At 40.1% G+C, this 19,847-nt stretch overlaps 1 protein-coding gene across 22 annotated transcripts in view; it reads right to left on the reverse strand.

The window, feature by feature from the left end:
- Window positions 1-3,767: 3,767 nt before the first annotated feature.
- The window catches only part of nfasca (neurofascin homolog (chicken) a), a 92,858-nt gene continuing 76,778 nt past the window's right edge, over window positions 3,768-19,847 (reverse strand). For 10 of the 22 annotated variants that reach the window (XM_058632738.1, XM_058632739.1, XM_058632744.1 and 7 more), the window contains 5 exons: window positions 17,605-17,754; window positions 16,381-16,509; window positions 16,026-16,061; window positions 15,409-15,478; window positions 3,768-8,770 (listed from right to left, as the gene is read on the reverse strand). In XM_058632738.1, coding sequence (XP_058488721.1) covers window positions 8,542-8,770; window positions 15,409-15,478; window positions 16,026-16,061; window positions 16,381-16,509; window positions 17,605-17,754 — 614 coding nt within the window. In that variant the 3' untranslated portion in view covers window positions 3,768-8,541. Of the gene's footprint in view, window positions 8,771-10,823; window positions 10,836-13,517; window positions 14,355-15,408; window positions 15,479-16,025; window positions 16,078-16,380; window positions 16,510-17,604; window positions 17,755-19,847 lie in introns of those variants that run through there. The other 12 variants (XM_058632751.1, XM_058632750.1, XM_058632756.1 and 9 more) reach the window with 8 other exon arrangements.

Raw genomic sequence — 19,847 nt, forward strand, 5'->3', positions numbered from 1 at the left:
TCACGGAAACATCTAAAACATGCAGGGCAGTGGGTCCCAAGGACCAGGATTAAAAAACACTGCTCACTGCCTCCATCTCCCCCTACACTATATTTCTCTCCCTCTCTCACAACACCAAATGCAGAGTTAAATAAAAAAATCAAACAGTCTAAAGCAGGAGGGGAAGGAGTCGGTAAAGTAAAAAAGTAAAGTGGCAGAAACACAGGGAGCAGGAAAAGAGACCAGAACATGGCAAAATCAAACACAAACAAACAAATGAACCACCAAACGCACAGAGACTAAATACACAAGGGAGGCAGGGACGCTAACCAAACACAGGTGAAACTAATAAGACACAGTTGAATCACAAGACAATCAAGAGAAAAGACAAGAAGTAAAACCTGCACACACAAGGAGAAACTGCAAAATAAAAAAAAAACACAAAAATCTAAAAACACAAACTGTCCAAAATGTCTACATACAGTATATGACGTTCACCCATTCATCCAGAGTCTTGTCTTTGTTTCTAGTGTCCAGAGATTATATTTAGATATTATAAAAAGATCTTCATATGATCCACTGTGGCGACCAGTGAAGGGAAAAAGAAGAATATCTATTAAAAAAATCTCTGACTTCTAAAATTGACTGTGTGTTTTTAGTTATTTGAATGCAGATTAAATATTTTAATAAATAGATGTTGTGAACGTCACTAAGCTCTTCTTGGTATCTTTTATTTATCTTCATAATTGAGTGTTAAATGATTTAGTAATACAGACAGATGTACTGTACATGCCTCATATGGATAAGGAAAGAACTGGCACTGATTCTCTGGTGCTGGACACAGTTAGTTCATTTAGGCTAACTTTGAATTTTGAATAATTGAATGATTATTGATTTTGTTCTTTGTAATTTAGTTTTGGTTTAATAGCTTTTCTGCATGCATTTCTACAGAACACGTCTGCAAGTCATTTGTGAGAGTGTATGTTAGGCATCACAATCTGTGCTGCCCACAGAACGGGTTTAGGCCTCATAATAAATCAATCGTCTCTGCAGAATTCCCACATCGTTTGTCTTTTTACAGACTGTCTGGCTGAGTTGTTTGGCTTGCAGACCGTCACCCGCAGAGAAGATGTGATTTTCATTTCCCCACGGAAAGTCCATTCATTCCAATGACAATAGATGGTGTAAGCCAATTCATTGGCAATATGGTCCTCAGTGCAGGAAAATGTCTGCCAAGCGGATGCATTTACTAAATTATCAGGTCGAGACATAAATAATACTTTCCAGCTTGCGGGAAGGAGAGCTGGAGATGTTTTTTGGCAATGACCTGTCCTTGTCCAGCGGCAGAGTCTCAAATGTGATTTTGTCTTAAAGAGATTCATATCTGGAGAAAAACAAAGCACTTGACCACAGCACTTACCAGATTGAATTGGCGAGTGCGCGCACAAAACTGCGCGTCGATGAAGAAGAAAACAAAACTTTCGTGTGAAGTAATTCGCTTATCAAAAAGAAAAACATGATTAAGTCGGTGACTCTCAGTTGTCCTAGTTTGAATATATGAATATTATATCACACAGCTCACATCCAGACAGACTAAGAACCTTGAAGTACAATAATAGAGTTTGACTTTATGCTATTGGAGCAAGTCAACATGTCAGGATGGAGATTCTCAAGGTCCATCTGACAGCGTGGCATCTCCTGAATGTAGTCATCTTGAATCTAGAATGTTCCGAAATCTTGGTTAGGTAAATACATCATACAGAATATTGTATGACATTGAAATAAATATTATATATATATGATAAAGCTCCTCCTGACAATCACTCAAAGATGTTAAAATATGTATAATTATTATTATAATTGCTATAGACAGGTTAACCCATTGTCAGTTGGGATGGGCACCATTGATCAGTGGAAAATGGTTCTGGAGAGCCCGATTCAAACGACAGTAAAGTTATATACTACACTCACAGCTCCAAACTTCATCATTATATAAAATGTCCCCCATCAGTTGTTATTCTAATTTAAATTAAAACTGCCCTACTGTGTTTTTTCCATTTATTGTTTTTATTTTTCCACTGATGGGAGCATTGACTCCCTTTTCTCTCTCTGAGAGTTGGGTTACGGCATTTTTCCCATCATGTCGATGTCATTGTCTCGCCGTTTGAGGACAAGAAATACACAAATAAACTGTTAATGTTCACAATTTGAGCCAAGTGCTGTACAACAATACTAAGCTGACACCTTGATGAAATCAGGCAGATGTAACGAAAGGTTTTGAGTAATGACTTTGACGGCAAATATAATATCTCCGACATTTAATTTGAACTTAATGAATTTATGACGCCTTAATTTATGACAGATGCCCTTTCTCTCAATTACCTGCTCCGTTCACAAAGTCATTTTCTTCACCTTTGACTAGAATCATTGTGTCTGGGAGTCGTTATTTTATTTTGAGTAATAATTATCCAACACTTCCACAGCTGCATTGGTCCCCTCCACTCTGCCAGTCCATGTATTGGTTTGCTAATGGCTTTTTACCCACTGATGTACGAGATGGAGGGAATATTCAACCACGCACAGTTGAAACATTAATATTTACCAGCCTTGAGGGGATCGTGGCGAAATGGATCAGGCCATCTTCAATAAAACATGTCACCACCAAAGTGGCCACTCCCTTGTGCTTGCTCTCTCTCTCTTTCGGCGTCAGAGCCAGGACTAGATTTACTACTAGAGTGCGTTAGATTAATCTTTGAGCTGGTTTTGTGCTTGTTGTCCATGTAAAACGAGCTGAGTAGCCGTGACAGTTTAATGGGAATGGTGTAATCCACTTTATCCCAGGATACAGGGGATAAATCAATAGACTGTAAAGTTCTGCTTTGGTTACTCCGTGGCCTCAAACATGACTGTAAAAAATGATCAGAGGTGTAAAAGCTTTTAGACAAAATACCTGCATGAGACATCAAAATCTTACCATGCAGGCTTTCAGACATTATGTGGAAGAGTTAGACGATTTATGGAGGGATGAAAGTGTTCGCCATTATCTAAATGTAATGCACAGAGGCTTCTGGTGCAGCAGAGCATAGAAACGATGTCATTGATTGTTACTGGAGAATACTTGGCCAGATCATGTATAATGTAACACTATATTACTATGTCTGGGCTGATTGACATAATCGTTCAATAAACCTTATCTATATTACTGTAACCCTGACTGGAAGGCTGCTCGAGCTTTGCAATAGGAGGGGACTAAACAAGTGTTCTTTAGTCCAAAATTGTTGTTTATTTCCCTCCTTTTTACTGTTGGCCAAATGGAGGAACAACAAAACTGCAGCAAGCAAACAAATAAAGACTTTGTGAGGTTTAAAAAAGGAAAGAAAAAAAGGAAAACACTAAAGGTCCATTTGTAGACAAATGGACATGAGCATGGCTACAGTTTGACAGTTCGCATACAATAAAACACAAAAGACGGCAAACTCCTGGTAAGAAATGAAGAGAACTGCAGGCATACATGCGCATCTGTGGATATGTAATGTGAACGGTACGTGCTGGCCCTAACAGCGACATTAAGTAGCATTTTAAAACAATATTTTTCTTCTGTTCAGTTGGCCCGGAGCTTAACAACCTCTTCCATATCTACACAAGAATGCAAATATTCCTAACTGAGTTAAATAAAATCAAATTCAACCAGATAGCAAACCAAACTGAGCCCCTGTGAAGTGGAATGGAATCGATTTGGGAAATTTGCGGGGGAAAAGAGATGAACAGAATGACCAGCAGTCAGGAAGTAGAGAAAAGAAGATAGCTTTACTATAAAGAAGGCGTCGCTAGCAGAAGTTGCAACATCTCATCATACACGCATACATGGTGAATATATTTATGCAATTTTTCTGTTGAGTAGATGTCCCTTACAAAAGCTGTAATTTTAGCTCACTGAAGCAAGAGTTTTACTGCTCTGATACACATGGTGAAAAGGAAATGCAAACGTGAGAATCCATCGGGAAAAAAAGCCATACAGCACGTGTCATAAAAAAATAAATAAAGCAGTTGCAAAATATTGTGTGTGCGCCGGTGGATTTTCTAGACTTTGCAGCATTTAGAAATAAAACCCAGCGAAGCAGTAAATCTGCACACGGTGACACTTTTGTTTTTTTTTCTCCGTGAAAGACAATGCAGACGGTAGAAAGAGACACAGCTCTGTATGCACCTGAAATCGATGTATACAAAAAACTTGGGTGGGGGGGTTTGGGGGAGAGTGCTGCGCCTCTGCAAATATGCAAAGTTGTCCGTTCTTCTTTGTTATACAGCCAGTTTGCAACATTTCCCGCTGTGATGCACCTGTGGGGGGTCAGACCTATGTTTGTACCTATATGTTCCAGTCATTGCTCAGTGCTTTTTTTTTCTTCTCTCTTTCCCTCTGTGTCAGCACTGCACTCCTGTGGTGCTCAAATTAACGCCCCACTGTGATCACCAAGGTTAGAGTGAACACACTGCATGACAATGGCATCGGAGGAAACACCCGACTGAATAAAACACGTGACATTGCTTTAAAACGCTCGGCAGAAGGATTGTAAAGGAGGAAATAATGGGAATCTGACATGTCTTTTTTTTGGAAGGGCTAAGCAAAAATGGCCACCTCTCATTAGGGCATACACTGTTTTTTAACTTTCGGCGCTTCTCATTTACTTGAAGTCTGCAGACTGTTGAATCTTTTCCAAAGACACTTATAAAATACTTCCTAATGAGGAAAGAATTCTTCCCCAATAACTGAAAATCATTTGACAGCAAGTCGTGTATTAAATGTATGTGTATGTATTAAATGGTGCATTCAGGCAACATCAACATGAAATTATATGACATACTGTATAAAGAAGCCACTGCAGGATGCACAGTTTATAATGAGAGCTGACAGCAAAATTCCAGCCCACTAACTGGTTTCATTTCCACTGTTTTCCACCTGCAGTGAGCAGTGACGCTAAGTCCAAGTTCTAGTTTGTGTTCAGGGATTAGCAGCGGTGCTGCTGATCATGATTGGATTGTTATCACATCACAACGACAATGACTGCACCAAACACAGGCCGGCACTTTGTCAAATTGGGATTCAGGGAGAAGATCACTACAGGACAAAGATGAACCATAATTAATAACAATTAAGCACGTGGTTGCATAAAGGACAAAAGCCTGGTTCCATTTCTAACCAAACAAAGCCTTCGGAGGTTCACCAAAGTAGCAAAAGGCCTCGGGTTTTCCATTATTAAGGCCCTGCTGTGAAATTGGACATGGAAGCAACTGCAGGGTGGAAAGCAGACATGAAAAAAACAAACATTTGTTTACAATATAGTGGACAGATAAATGGGCGGACACTCTCTCATGTACAAAATGTATAGTCTGAAAACATTTTAAGCTGCACACAGACTTTTATGGACAGTGGCCGACTGATGTCATATGGACCAGAATGGACATGGAAACAAGAATCTTAGCGTCTGAGGTGACCTCTGAAAAGAGACACAGCTATGCAACAGTGGAATTATGGGCATTAAAGACATTATGGGAAGAATCAATGGACACAGTCTTGGAAATAACAGTGTAAAAGAAGAAGGTTTGTTCCAATACTTCCAACAGTAAATGCACGTGTTTAGGCCTATTAGCAGTTTCTCTGCAACAAATGCTACAAATGGGATATTGCAGGACGTATTTACATCGTAGAGAATCTAACATATTCCTCTTTCACAATATAGAATTCAAACCATTATCAAGCAAATGACTGGCGTGTCACGGCCAGTACCATATATTACAATATCAAAGCAAAGGGCAACAAAGAGTGAGAGGTGATTCTCGTAGAGTGCAAACGTTAGTCAAAGCTACATTACAGCGGTGCACGACACACTGAAGATACACCTGTCCTATTTGCTTGGTGGACGCAAATGTGTGAATCTTTGATTTCTGTTCAAATAAAGCATTTTTTTTCTCGGGGGGGGCGACTATGAAATATTTACAGAGATACAAGACAAGAGACCTACATGTACAGAGTATATGCAAAATAAATAAATAATAATAGTGTTAATTTCCTGCGTGGTAGTAATGCTATGTTACACAAATCTGAGAAAACAACACAGAGTAACAGTAGTACAACATGAGTACAAGAAGAGCAGCACAATGAACATGTCGACACGATGACAGGTATTTTACTCGTTTTTTGTTTACAGAAAAAGCCAGCTGCTACAAAAATATCGTGTACATACGTTTCAGCTGGACGCCCCTTGCGATAAGCGACGACAGATTCTGGAGACATCTCGACTTTGGCTAATTCTGGTGTGTGAAAACTAGAATAAACTTGTCAGACACGCGTATATAACAATAATCAAATGAACGGCTAATATATTAATACGATCAACATAATATCATGAATAGAAATATAAAATACATATTTAAAATGCAATGTAAAACACAGCTGCAATTATGTATCTATGTGTTTAGCACTGGAGGGTCTAATTGCCCTGTTGACCTGCAAATAACTTCAATTAGACAGATTGTAGTACAAAAGAAAAACATGAGTGAATCATTGAAAATCAGTCCATTGACGACATGAACAACGTGATAGTGGGCGTGTGGAATACTGAGCTTGTTGACTTCTTAAAACTTAACTCTGTTACTCAAACTATATTACTTTTTCTTACATCTTCTGCGAGTACGTAAAATTCAGCCTATGCATTTCATTTCAAAACTGGCTGTAAATTGAATGTATATATTTCCATGCTGTAAATATTGTCATTTTTTTCTCCTATTTGGTTCTAAATGCAGTATTTTTTCCATTGTAATGCTTGGTCATTTTTTTTTATTAAAAAAGAGGGGAAGGAATGAGGTGCAGTCTCCTCGGTAAAGGCGGTTTTGGATTTAAAAAAAAAGGCGGGTCACCAACACAAAATCGTGAACGAGGTGTACAGAATAAAAAAAACAAAACAAAAAACAGAAATAACTGGTTAGTGCATACAGTTGGCCTTTCAACTTGTGTGTGTACACTGGCTGTTTAGGTCAAGTAAACACAGACTGTAATTACAATCCAGTCATTCAGTTTGTGTAAATAACAATGCAATATTTTAGTGTGAACACACGTTAAGGATTCCATCCTCTCATGCTGCATTCATGTCCCACAGGAGAGAACGACAATGAGCTTTTAAACGTGATGGCATATTGTGTTGATTGTTTGGGGTCTGAACCCAATTAATGTCAACAATGATAAGTGATAATATGCTGCCCGTAGAGTGATATGAATGACAATTTTAAACTAATTACAATTAATCATCAGATCACTAATAACTTTGCAATAAAACATACTGAACACAGGCTGCTTTCTTTTTCATGTTGTTAATAAATGAGAGACCGATATAATAATAACAATAATAATAATAATAATAACAATAATAATAATAATAATGATAATAATTTAAGGTTCACAGCTCCAGCTGTCAACATGTTACTGTCCTATTGGACATGTGTGCAGCCTTAGCCTACATGCTAACTAGGAGATTTCCCTGGGTTGTGGTCTACTGGTGTTCACCAACAACTGGTGTTCCTTGCTCCTGCTCGAGATACTGCAAAATATCATTTGTCATCCTTTAAACATGGGAACGATTCAAAACACATGACAGCAACGTCTGTTGTTTGTGGCAAAAATGGTCGTCGGCCATCACGGCAGCCATTTTACGTCTGCACTTTAACATATGGTTAGAGGTAAGAACATCATGTCTACCATATGAGACAAGGCAAAGTGAATGAAAGCATATGAGTTTAGGCTGGAAGTGGTAAAAAAAAAACAAAAAACTCAAATGTACTTTTACTTACCAGATTAAACCCAAAGTGGTTTTGAGGAGGTGATAGTGCATAGTTTTTCGGGGCACTAAAATGTGTGCCAAGACTGTATACAGCATCCAGTAAGATTCAATAACTTGTCTACCAGCTGTGGAATAACTCAAATCTCTCACTGCATAAATATCAATATGATAAACATATCTGCCAGCATCCAGTTGAGATTGATGGTAACAAGCTGATATGTTGCAATAGGGGGCGAGTGTGTGTGTCTGTGTGTGTGAGTATTCAGAGGTATGAGGGGTGTATCCGAAAGGAAAGCAGTGAAAATGTTCAGAGCAGGAACAAACCAAAGAAAAATCTCTAGACAAACACTTGTTGATGCCTCCACATACTGGAAGCTGCCCCGAAGGCACACGTCAAGTTTGTGTGGGTAAAGGGCCGGCAGAGGGCAGAGGAAAACAAGCACTGTCCACTTTTCCCAAACATCACCCATTTTCTCAAGAGCTGGAAACATAAAGTAAAGGCCTGTGGTCGTATTCCACTCCCTTGTTTCTTCATGTTCATGATCAGTGGGAAGGTCCACATAGTCTCCAGACAAGGCCCTGCTCCAATTCTTCTGCATTTATTGTGTTTCATAGACTAATATATTCATGTGTGGGAGTGTTTGTGTCTGGTGTGTGGTGCTGTGGTTTCTCATAACTCCATCAAATCAAGCAGGGGCCACTAAGTCCCCCCCCATGTGCTGCTAGGGGGCTACGCCAGCGAGTAGATAGCATTGACTGGTGAAGTGGCCTCAGAGCTCTCATTGCCCTCCGTCTCATCCTTGTCCTTCTTCACCGTGTACTGACCAATGAAAGAGCCGTCCTCGTTGAACTGGCCGTCGCCGCCTTCACCGTAGTCCACCAGGCTGTCGTCGCTCTCCTTCACGTTGCCGTCCAGCGAAGTCTGGCTGCCCTGCAGAGGCTTGTTGTCCTCGTCGCTGCTGCAAAGGTAAACAAGTGGCAGAGCTGCAGGTTAGCGAGGGAGCGGCGTGTTATCGAGCGTTTGGAATCCTGTTATTGGCACATGTTAAAAAGGGGAAAGTGAAAGGTTAGGGTACCATGTTAAAAAAGAGATTTTTCAGCTTTTTTTGTTGACAGTGGCTGAATGTTTAGTTCACTCTGGTCAGACTGGAATTAATATTTATATACTGTTTGTTTAAATAATAAAATAATCTGACATCATTAGGTATTCTGCATTCATTCCTCTTACACATATAGCTAGTTTTTGACTGGATGTAGGGAGAATGTCATGCACAGGGGCGAAGAGCTAAACTCTTGTGGGCTTTTCCCGTTTCAGACCAAGACAGCAGCACGACAGCAGGGAATGCATTTGAAAGATGCAACGATGAGACATTCTTTTCTTCTCCACTCATGAATCAAACATCGTATTCTTTAGATGCCCACGGTAGGAAAATAATATGTACAATATGTTGCTTCTGAGAATTATCATGCCGCATGCTAAAACTCTATATGGGAACCACACACACACAGATGCACAGATACAGATTCAAAATGGGACTTCTTCATAATTAAAGAGTAGAACTGACCAAGTCAGATGCAGGATGATCGAAGCCCGACATGATTCAAATCCAGCAAACGTAGGGGGCCATTGAGAGGAACTGTCTAAAAACGTCTGTGGTCGTTCAAATGCAGCGTCTTCTGGACACTCAGTGCAAGCTCAACAAGTATGCTCAGAAATGAAAGTGACGCCGACATGGTGTGACGTTTGTAGAGACACGTCTGTTTTTCTAGTCGCGTCCCGAATACACGCGCTGTATCTGAATGGCCCCTTACTCTCACAACACTGACGTCTGGTATCGGAACACAACAACTCAAGGTTGCAACAACAGGCGGTGAAGAGTGGACGCTTTACAAACACATCCCGACGTGTGAGAATGTGAAGAGATTAATGACGACTGTAATGTGACGTGGATAATGCAGGGGACAGGCCGGCAACTTGAAACTGATTATTAAAGTAAATAATGACTAAAGTGCTGAATTTTAGCTCTGTACATCCATTGTAGCCGTTTTTTATCTCCAGTGTTTTAATAGTAGAACACAACTCACTGAAGGAAAACCACAGGCAGGCATAATAAGAAATGAGGTAATCACCCTTTCTTTAACAGGTTTAAACTATGTTTATTCACAAGTTATATATGTGCAGAACTTACCTACAGAGGAAATTTAGGAGTGTAGACAAAACAGCAGAAATGTCTATGCCACAGGGAGCGCAGCATCGACGTACAATGATGTAAAGATAAGTGTTTTCCTTAACATAATAAACAGTGGGTACATCTATTCAGGTGTGGGTATCCTCAGTAACTCAGATGCAGAGGTCAATAATGTGTAAAACACATTAGCTGGCAGACAGAAGCATGAGTACCAGGATTAATCAGAAGGACACATTATTATGCGCCACTACAAGCCTACAACTCTTCCAAATGACATAAATCAGCCCAACAGTCTTTTCCCAGAACACTTGCAAGCTTGCTGCCATTTGTTGGCCATACGGCACCAGAAGCTTCACTGAGCCAGACGGCTGTAAGAGAGAGATTTCTTTCTTTAGTGACTTCAGAATACCTCATGAATCAAAGTGGGCAGAGTCAGGAATGATTCAATTATCTGATTAGGCGACTGTTATTCTGCGTAAAAGAGGAAGGAAGAGATTTAGAGGATGGGAATGAGTTTGAGCTAGGCATAAAATCATCCATCTGCATACAATCTAAATAGAACAGATACACATGACAAGAGTCAGAAAGTTAAGCCTGTGCTTTTGTTTTACTTATATCTATAGATATATTTATTTAATCCGTGCTGGGTTGGTTTTTATTTAGTAATTGGTTAAAACACTCTTAAGTACATTGGATGATTTAGATTTATTAGGATGTCACCAAAGCAGGGACACATTAAAACACTTTACATTTTAAACCAGAATAAAGTATAGTTAGTGATTGTTACTTAGAGTGGAATCAATAAGAATACATCTTTTCATACCTTTCGAGAGACCTTTTGACCAATGAGGGAAAGAAATCAAAGAAGAGACAAAACACACAGACATAATGTTGATGGGTAGAACAGAAACACATAGATAAGAAAACATGCTCAAAAAAAACTTGTGTAAAACAATGTGGATGTCAAAAAATGATATTGCTAACGTGTCTTACACAGTCTTAACGATATCTGACCTTTTATCAGTTCTAACAACTATGTTGAACACAGCTAAACCGGCATAAGGAACTTTGATGGAGCAGGAAAGTTGAGCAGTCACACAATCAGACTTGTAATACCAGCTTGTTACTCTAAAGGGCCATTTGCACAGCAGCCATTTTGACACATTTGAGCAGGAAAAGCACAGGAGGTACTTAACACAGTCACGTTGTGACTGAGGGACCGAAATGGAACTCGGCATCATTAAATGGATAATTTTACGCCTGTGATTTTTCCACTGTGACCTGTCAAAATGGCACAGTAAACAGCGTAAGTCACAATTTCATTTCACTGCTGCTGTACTCGTACAATGCATGTGGCAAATACATCTTTGAATCTTCTTCGCAAACAGTGGATGCTTAGTCTGAAAAGAGTTGCAAACCACTTTGCTTCACGTTAAAACTGAAGGTTTGAGCTCATGTGAAATGTGATGACGTCTGCAGAGAATTGCGTACGCGTTCTGGTCACATGCACATGCTCAAGGTGTCTGTGTCAGTATGTTGGTTCCATGCATACATATCTGATCGCACATTCTATTCAGTCCTCATATATAAGTCCTAGCTCATAGCACGCTCAGTGCCCTTTCAAATGTTTGGCTGTGCATATGTACGCACGAGGGTGTGTGTATACCCTAGTGGAAATGGCTGGAAACGACATTTATGTCACTTGGACCATAGCTGAACTCAGCAGACCTATTGTCATGGAAACAAAGCTGTGATAGGAGATTAATACGTACATCATGGGTAAAACAATATTCATGTTGCACAGCAGCCGTTCTGACATTTATTCACCTTTTCTTTCAGTTTACAAGTTGTATGAATGTCTGATGTTGCTGTCCTTCCTGACCCATCTGATTTGAGTTTAATCATTAACTCAGTTGTACAAAGTTGAGAATAAGTCATAAGTTATTTGAATTTACACTGTAAAACTCCATATGAATTCTTACTATACCAAGTTAATGGTGTTTAGTTTCGCCCCTAAACATTCAAGGATCCTGGAGTTACAGTAAATAAAAAATAAATGGTCTGACTTGTCTGTTGCTTCTTTTGACCTCCAGATGTCCTTCAATTGTTTTGTTGTCTCCACCAGTTCCTTCAGGGTGTCAAACTGTTCCTGCACCTCTACCCTCACTACAATCCTGATTGATTTCCTTTGCCATGCAGCCCTGTGCGCCTGGTGGCAGATGCTTTTTAAATGTCAGCCAACGAAGACAAAAACAAGGCAATTAACCTCGAGAAGGGTAAAAAACACGCCAACTTTATCGAAAAAAGGCGCAAGACCTCCCACACCACACACTCACACGGCTTCCTTGAGTTGTGGTGTCTCCTTGTACGGCTATTAAAGCTGAACCTTAAAAAGCTTGATCTGCATATGGGAGCAGACAAATTCCTCACCATCATGCCACATTTGGATCAATGCACTCAAGTAACGAGGTGTTTTTGTTAAAGTGGTGCATGCTGAAATTTACAGCAACATCTTACCACATTTATAGGCCTGTGACAGACTGGAAACATGTCAAAGGTTTACCCTTCCCCTCAGCCAATAGCAGCTGGGACTGGTCAGAGCCAATGGAGACCTTCCAAAGATTAAGTGGTGGAGATAAATGGATGAATTAAACTAACAACATTTAACTGCGGTGGTAAAACTGTCATGCACTGTTATTCAGTGCATTCATTTTCAAAGTCACTTTTATCAACTAGATTTTCAGTAATATTCTTGAACTCTGTTGTGATTTTTGTACATTTTACAAACCCATATAATGCAATTTAGGTTTGAACAGCTACTGCACGTATACATTCACCTGGAGTTGTTTTTCCAGTTGCCTGGTAATGTTAATAGGTCCACTGGAAAAACACCTTATATTAACAAGATGAAATGTGGTATGTCGCCTCCTAGTGTAGCAGAGGACATAAGTCAAATTACATGGCAAAACTGAGCTACAACTGTACTGACTGACCAAATACTGCAGATTAATATATTTTAACAATAGCATTTCACTGACAGCGGCTTTAATGTTCGATGATCGCTCATTCAAGTGTTCCTTTACTGTAATTTTTTTGCATTATTTAGATGTCACGTGACCACCGTGGAGCCAGGAGCCTTGGCTGTGCTGTCAGATGAAGTGATTATTAGTTTTAAAGACTGACAGTTTGACATCCCTAGGAAACTTGGGCCTGGCCCTCAGCTGCTTCACATTCACCTCTTTGTTAATTACAATTCACAGCATCACCTATAACATTGTACAAATGATGCGTTATAAGCTAAAGCAGGCCCACTCTACTGATATATTTGACATTGTGAATGAAAACAGTCCATTCTGACCAAACAGCCAACAATGCAGGCTGATTGTCCTGTTTGATCTCCCCAAACCAAGCTGCACTTCATATAGCCCCCCCCCCCATTGCTTTAATGCTCAGGGGAAACGTCTGCTCCACCTGACATGCTCAGGCTTAGAGAGATGCCGTGCCGAAACCAAAATACCTGTTTTCGTTTTCGTTTTCGTTTTCATTTTCGTTCCTGTCAGGGACAGATGACCCATTTCAGCGTGAGGAAGAGAGAGGGATGAGACGTGAGGATAAAGTGGAGAAGGGAGTGCAGAGGGAGACAGGAAGGACGAGGACAGAGACGCTTCACGTGGTACATGCATGTTAATCCTGGCATGCACACAGACAGACAGACAGACAGACAGACAGACAGACAGAGAGACAGAGAGACAGAGAGCTGGAGAGAAGATGGCTGGGTGCATTAGCACCAGGGTCAGAATCAGAGTAAAGCGATGACCTTGACTGTAAGAGATGGGTTGTGTGTGTGTTGATGTCACACTTGTTATTGATTAACAAACAAAGCAGGATCTCACACAGTGGTGCAGCATGAATCACAGTATTAAGCACAAGCATTACTCATGTGATGATAAATACCAATAACACTGAAATGACCCAATCTGTTAAATTGTGATGCTTTCAGAGACTCTTTTTTATATACTTGTAGCTGCAGCATTTTACTCAAATGTACACTATGTATGTATGAGTTATGATTTATATAAATATTCTGCACACTATAATGGGTTAAATCCTAGCTCTAAGTGCATGTGTGCTGGTATGTGGGCATTCACACTCTACTGCTGTCAGTGGGACACGAGGTCAGTGATGTTATTAAGAGTGTCTACATTTACACATCAGAGTTAAACTCACACACACACACACACAGTTAGAAAAGGTACAGTTAAAGAGATATCTGATTTAAAAGCAGGTTAATTGCAACATGAGTTAAGTCAAAGTGTGACAAAATAGTGAAAGTGGCCATAGAGCTCAGTGGGACCTGGAAGGAACAGAAGACACATCACTTACCAACACATTTTCTTTCGACAGTGTACACAGTACATCCTCACAGTACACAAATTCAGTGTAGTTCACTTATTGTCATGATAGTCTGATGAAATACAACAAGTGAACACAACAAAGTATGCTTCTTAAGAACTAAAGAGTGTTAGGAAGGGAAAATTAATATCTCTTTCAGGCCTGGTATTAACATCCGTCCTAAGTGATCTGAATACAAGTTAACAGCTCTAAGTTCAGGTGTGAATGCACCTAAATGTGTCCTCAATGTGTCTTCAGATCCACTGAAAAACCACATGGTGGTTTGTGTGGACCCATTTTTTTTTGACAACGGAATGGAACAGAAATCCCTCCTCAGAAAAAAAATGCCTTACTGCAGTTTCAAAGTGAACTTTAAGTACATTTACACTTTCTCAGTGTTATTCGTGGCCACTCTAATGATTAAATAGAGTTGATCATTTGCAATCAGATCTAATAGATAGATATTAATAGCAGGTCTGGACAGGGCCTATGCCTCATATACAGTACGTGGTACATTAAACATCTATCTTGTTTTCCATGACTTTGTCTGTGATCCAATTGTTCTCTTTTTCAGTTCAGCCAATCTCACACTACAGGTATTTTTGTATCTGTCTTTTCAGACCAATCTACTGTCATAAATGCTACCTGCTAAGTAAGGACAACTCTAAGTACTGGGAGGAAATTAAAGCATTAAATGAAGTGTGTCATAGACAAAACATTACTTTTAAAAAGCTTTGGTCAATGAACTGGGCTTTTTTAAGTGTATTAACAAAGCCTATGCTGCATTTGTGTTAAAAAACATTAATCTTGAGTCATTACCAATGAGAAGCACACTTGAAAGACTTATAGGTCAAGTTGAACTTCTCCATACTGATAAAGCGTCTCCTTTCATTTGAATATCTAAGACAAATACCATCCACCTTGCTTGCATGACTTGCTGCTGAAAACTCTTGAACACCACTATCACTAACCACTAACCACAGGCAGTGACCAGTGATCTGTTTATGTATACTTACTGGTAATCAAACGATCCATCCTGGTCTTTGTGATCCACTGGGTCTAAGGGCAGATCTTTTTTGTCACGCACTGAAGAGACAAGAACAACAGTTACTTTTGTTTAGCCTTTTGCTGTAAATCCTAACTTTGACATAAAGAAATCCACACGATAAAAAGAGTTCCTTCCTGGAGTTAGGTTCAAACATATTGGTTAGTTGCATTTATCTGTTTTCAGCCTTCATGTTTTAAACTGTTATGGAGCACTTTGTCCTCAGTGCATACTGACTCGCTAATATTACATAATACATTATGGTAAAAGTATAGCACTAGATTAGTGTGTAAGAAAGAACCTGCTAAATGAAACAAGATGATTGGTGAAGACTATAAATTCAATCACTGTCAATTGAAAAATGTGAGTTTTTCCTATTAACTGCAGTATGCATTTAGAACACAGCACACTTCATTGGTTCAGATTTTAACATTGAGCCTTTTTAAGGTGCGTCAGTGCTTCAATCAGTACAGAGAATTAGTTTAAATCCCAGTGTATGTCTCATTAGTATTTTTTAATATTGATTTTACTTAATTCATCACTGGGTGTTAGTTCTTGAGCTTTATAGCATCACAGTTCAGCACCTACCAAGATATTTTGCGAAACCAGTCACAAAGGCGCCACCTAAATATCATAGAAACTGTAAAAGATGAACACCACTCTGATTGAGCATCTAATAATCCCAGGGCGTAGACTAGGACCAAAGCGCCCAACATAATATGATCCCAAAAACTGACTAAAACCTGGATATCAAACATAATATGCAAATGATATAAAAAAAAACTGCCACACACACAAAAGAAAGGAAGAATTTTAAACATGTTGCAGTTTATTTTAAGACTATTAAGAATATTTTAGGAATTATCCACTAGTTACTACACTAATACAAGGAGCTACTACACGGTGCTCTCACAGGGATCAAGGGCCAAAAATCTGGACTTACCTGGGTATTTGCCCCCACGACTCCTCTTTATGAAGCAGACGATGAGGAGGATGAGTATGATGAGGGCGATGGCGCACATCAAGCCAATAAACCACCCTTGAGTGGCGATGTCCACCTGATCTATGTAGGCTGAGGACATACACAAGGTGGGGCAAAGAGAGGAAGCAGAAACAGTGAGTGACTCTGTGGACCACGGTGAGTCTGGACAGATCTGTTCACATCGCACAGCATTCAGCGGAACTTTAACAACTCACAAGCACCGTTCTATTATATCCCGCGAATCTCATATCCAAGATGAATTAAGACAAAAAAATCCCATTCACGACAACAACGTGTGTTGGTTTTCTTTTCCATTACACTGATTTTTAATCTGACCAATGTGGGAGAAAGAAGTGTTGCGACAAAAAAAATTATGTATTCTGTGGAAAAAACAGAATAATGTAAACCATTTTCTTGTCATTTGACCATGCAGCCACTTGTCAGAAGAGAATATGACAGTTGTGTAGAAAATTCACCTCAATAATAAATTACATGATAAAGATTAAAAAAGTTTTGTATTGGTAGAACATGCATATCATGGGAACTCATCAAGCTTTAACTTGGCCAAGCCTAGTTCACACTACACAATTTTCAGCCCAATAACCAACTCACTGAAGAGTCGTGTCTAATCATCCTTAACTGGCTTATCATCAGCAGTCGCTGAAGACACAGCATTAAAAAAGACTTCCTAATGATCCCGCAATGCATCACAAACCCTGATCTCATTTCCAGCTAAATGGAAATTTGATCCAAGTCTGCAACGACTCAAGGAACACCAACCAATAGGAGATCAGGATGGGGTGATGGCAGCTGAAACCCAGAGAGGAAACACAACATCGGAAATCACAGAAAACATTGCTCGAGTAAAATGTTCAGTAGTCGACTCGTGTACAAGAAAACCAACTCGATCAAGCATGATGTAGTGCACCATCGCCTGTGCTTTTTGTGACAGTTCTTCGTGGTGTTGTCCCTCATGTCGTGTGAACTAAACACCCAGCGACTCTGCAAAGACTACAGATCACATGACAGCACATCGTGTGGTGTGGGATACACAGTGATCCTCCAACTCTGAAAGTGGTGTAGTGTGAACTTGACTTTACTGTGGACTGTACTAATACCAGACTTACAGCCAGAGCAGCTCCCCTGGCCAGAAACCTGGTTGCATCTCGCCTAGTGTGGTCTCACCTGGTTTGGTCTTAAAGGTGACATATTTGCTGCTGATGCTGTTGAGTTCATGGGAGTAAACTCTCAGCTGGTATTTGGCACCTGCGATCAGATCCGCCACTTTAACAGGGGGCTGTTGGTTCACTGATACAACTTTCACCGTCTTGTCGCCTTGGAAACACAAGAAATGGGCCAATCACACACCTGGGGGTGTGGCCGTAATTCCACAACAATACCTGTGCCTGCACCTCCAAGTGACAGTGTCACAACGTTTTGCCGGGAGTAATGGCAGAGGTGAATTGAGACTGGTAACAATGCAGTGCCCACCCCATGATAAAGTTATTCACCTGTCCATAGTGCAAATGCATAGGGGTCTTATAATTTAATATTTCGAACCATTATTCTTCATGGATTAGATGTCATTTTTTGACACTGCCTTCACTTGACTTACTCAGGTTCGTTCTCCTTGTTTATGGCTTTGGGACTAAATTTAGTGTGACAGGTAAATTCTCTAGAGCAGTGTTTCCTAAACTCTTTATGGGGACCTGCTATTTGAAGAAGACCTTTCACGACCCAATTCACAAAATAAATTGTGACAAGGAAACATTTTTGTGACATCTCTGACTTAATTTTATGCATGTGTGAAGGAATCCTTTTTAAAAGGTTGACAGAAATTCTGTAAGAGGGACCCAAAATGAATTTCCTGTGACCCATCCGTGGGTTCTAACCCAATCTCTGGGAATGACTGCTCTAGAGAAATCTAACCTAAACTGCAGCCAAAGAAGAAGAGAAGGGTCCATTGCAAGCAGTCCTTAAGGCATAACCATGACATATGGTAATTGAAGGTTGTCAGCCGTAAATTCAGCTCTTCATCACGTCTGGACCAAGTCGAATTGAATTTGACCACCGCAGAATTCTCTCTGCTCTTATGTAACATAAGGGGCTATGGTGGCAAAGCATTGTTTGTCTCAGTTGATCACAGGCCTACACAGCAACAACAACCTCTGTCTTTCAAACAAAAAGAAGAGTTGGTCATGTCAAGGCCAAGCTATGAGCATGACTCTGAGGTGGCAGTGAGAAACAATGGCAGCAAGAGGTGGTGACATCATGTGCCATGCTATTCACCATTGACCAACATCGATGTCATCCAACAGCCCTCATTCCAAAGCCATGCTATTTACCGACAGTCCTTAAACCAGAAGAACACAGACAAAAAAAACGCACATGCCAGTTTTTTTCACAAAATTAGACAGTAAAGTGCTATGAGAATGGTCACGGCTGATATTTATTCTTTTAAGTATAGATGTTGATTATAAAGTTGGGTTAGTGTTCCCATGGTGTCCCAGGGGAATCGGTGCACTATGACTTAAGAAAACACATGCAAATAAAAAATAATGCAGCCAAAGAAAGAAGAAAGAAAACAGCTTCATTTTCAGTTGAAACAACACATATGACTGAACCCCCACGCAAGAATTCCTAAAACAGTTATTTACAACAGAACCAATTACACAAACACTGCAAGACATCCCACCAAACAGACAAATGTACTTCAAGTACAATTGGGATTAAACATTCCTCACTGCCTCAGGGCAACCATACAGCAGTGTCCTTAAAGGGGCAGTATGGACGATGTTTCATGCGTTAAACGTTTTATAATGGCAATAAAAAAACTGATCGTAAAATGACTTAAAAAAATGAGACCTTCTGCAAACTCTAAAGGACAGTGACAGGTAAACATCGGTGGCTGACTTCTGCCCACTGTTACTAAAGCAGTGAGTAGCGAGTCATTTGTTGTAGTTTTGTAGGAATGGAGCTAATCTGCTAATATCAACAAACAAGCGGCTCACACCACAACGAATGCTAAATGTCAGGCCATACAAGTGACTGACAATTAGTGAGACGAGAGTACTTCTTTAGTTACATCATCCGTGTGCATCTTGTCCGTGAGTAAAAATACTACAGTTTCCTGTCAAAAAAGATTCACTCGCGACTCTCATCAACACTGACAAGGGCAACGTTGCAACACACATTGCCCCAACAAGGACTATGGACGGTCAATCAACCACCCTGTAGCCAACCGCTAGTTTGCAGACATTCTTCAATTACAGTCGGTAAGACAGAGGGAGAATGATGGGAAGATACTGGGAGGTGGGGGGGGGGGGGGGTTGGGGGCTCTCTGCCACTACTTAGAGTCAAAGCTTTCAGGCCTGACCTTGGAACAGGGGGGACGGGTGGGCGGGGGGGTTCTAGAGGCAGAGACCATT

Source organism: Solea solea, chromosome 6, assembly GCF_958295425.1.
Source record: "Solea solea chromosome 6, fSolSol10.1, whole genome shotgun sequence".
Lineage (NCBI taxonomy): Eukaryota > Metazoa > Chordata > Actinopteri > Pleuronectiformes > Soleidae > Solea > Solea solea.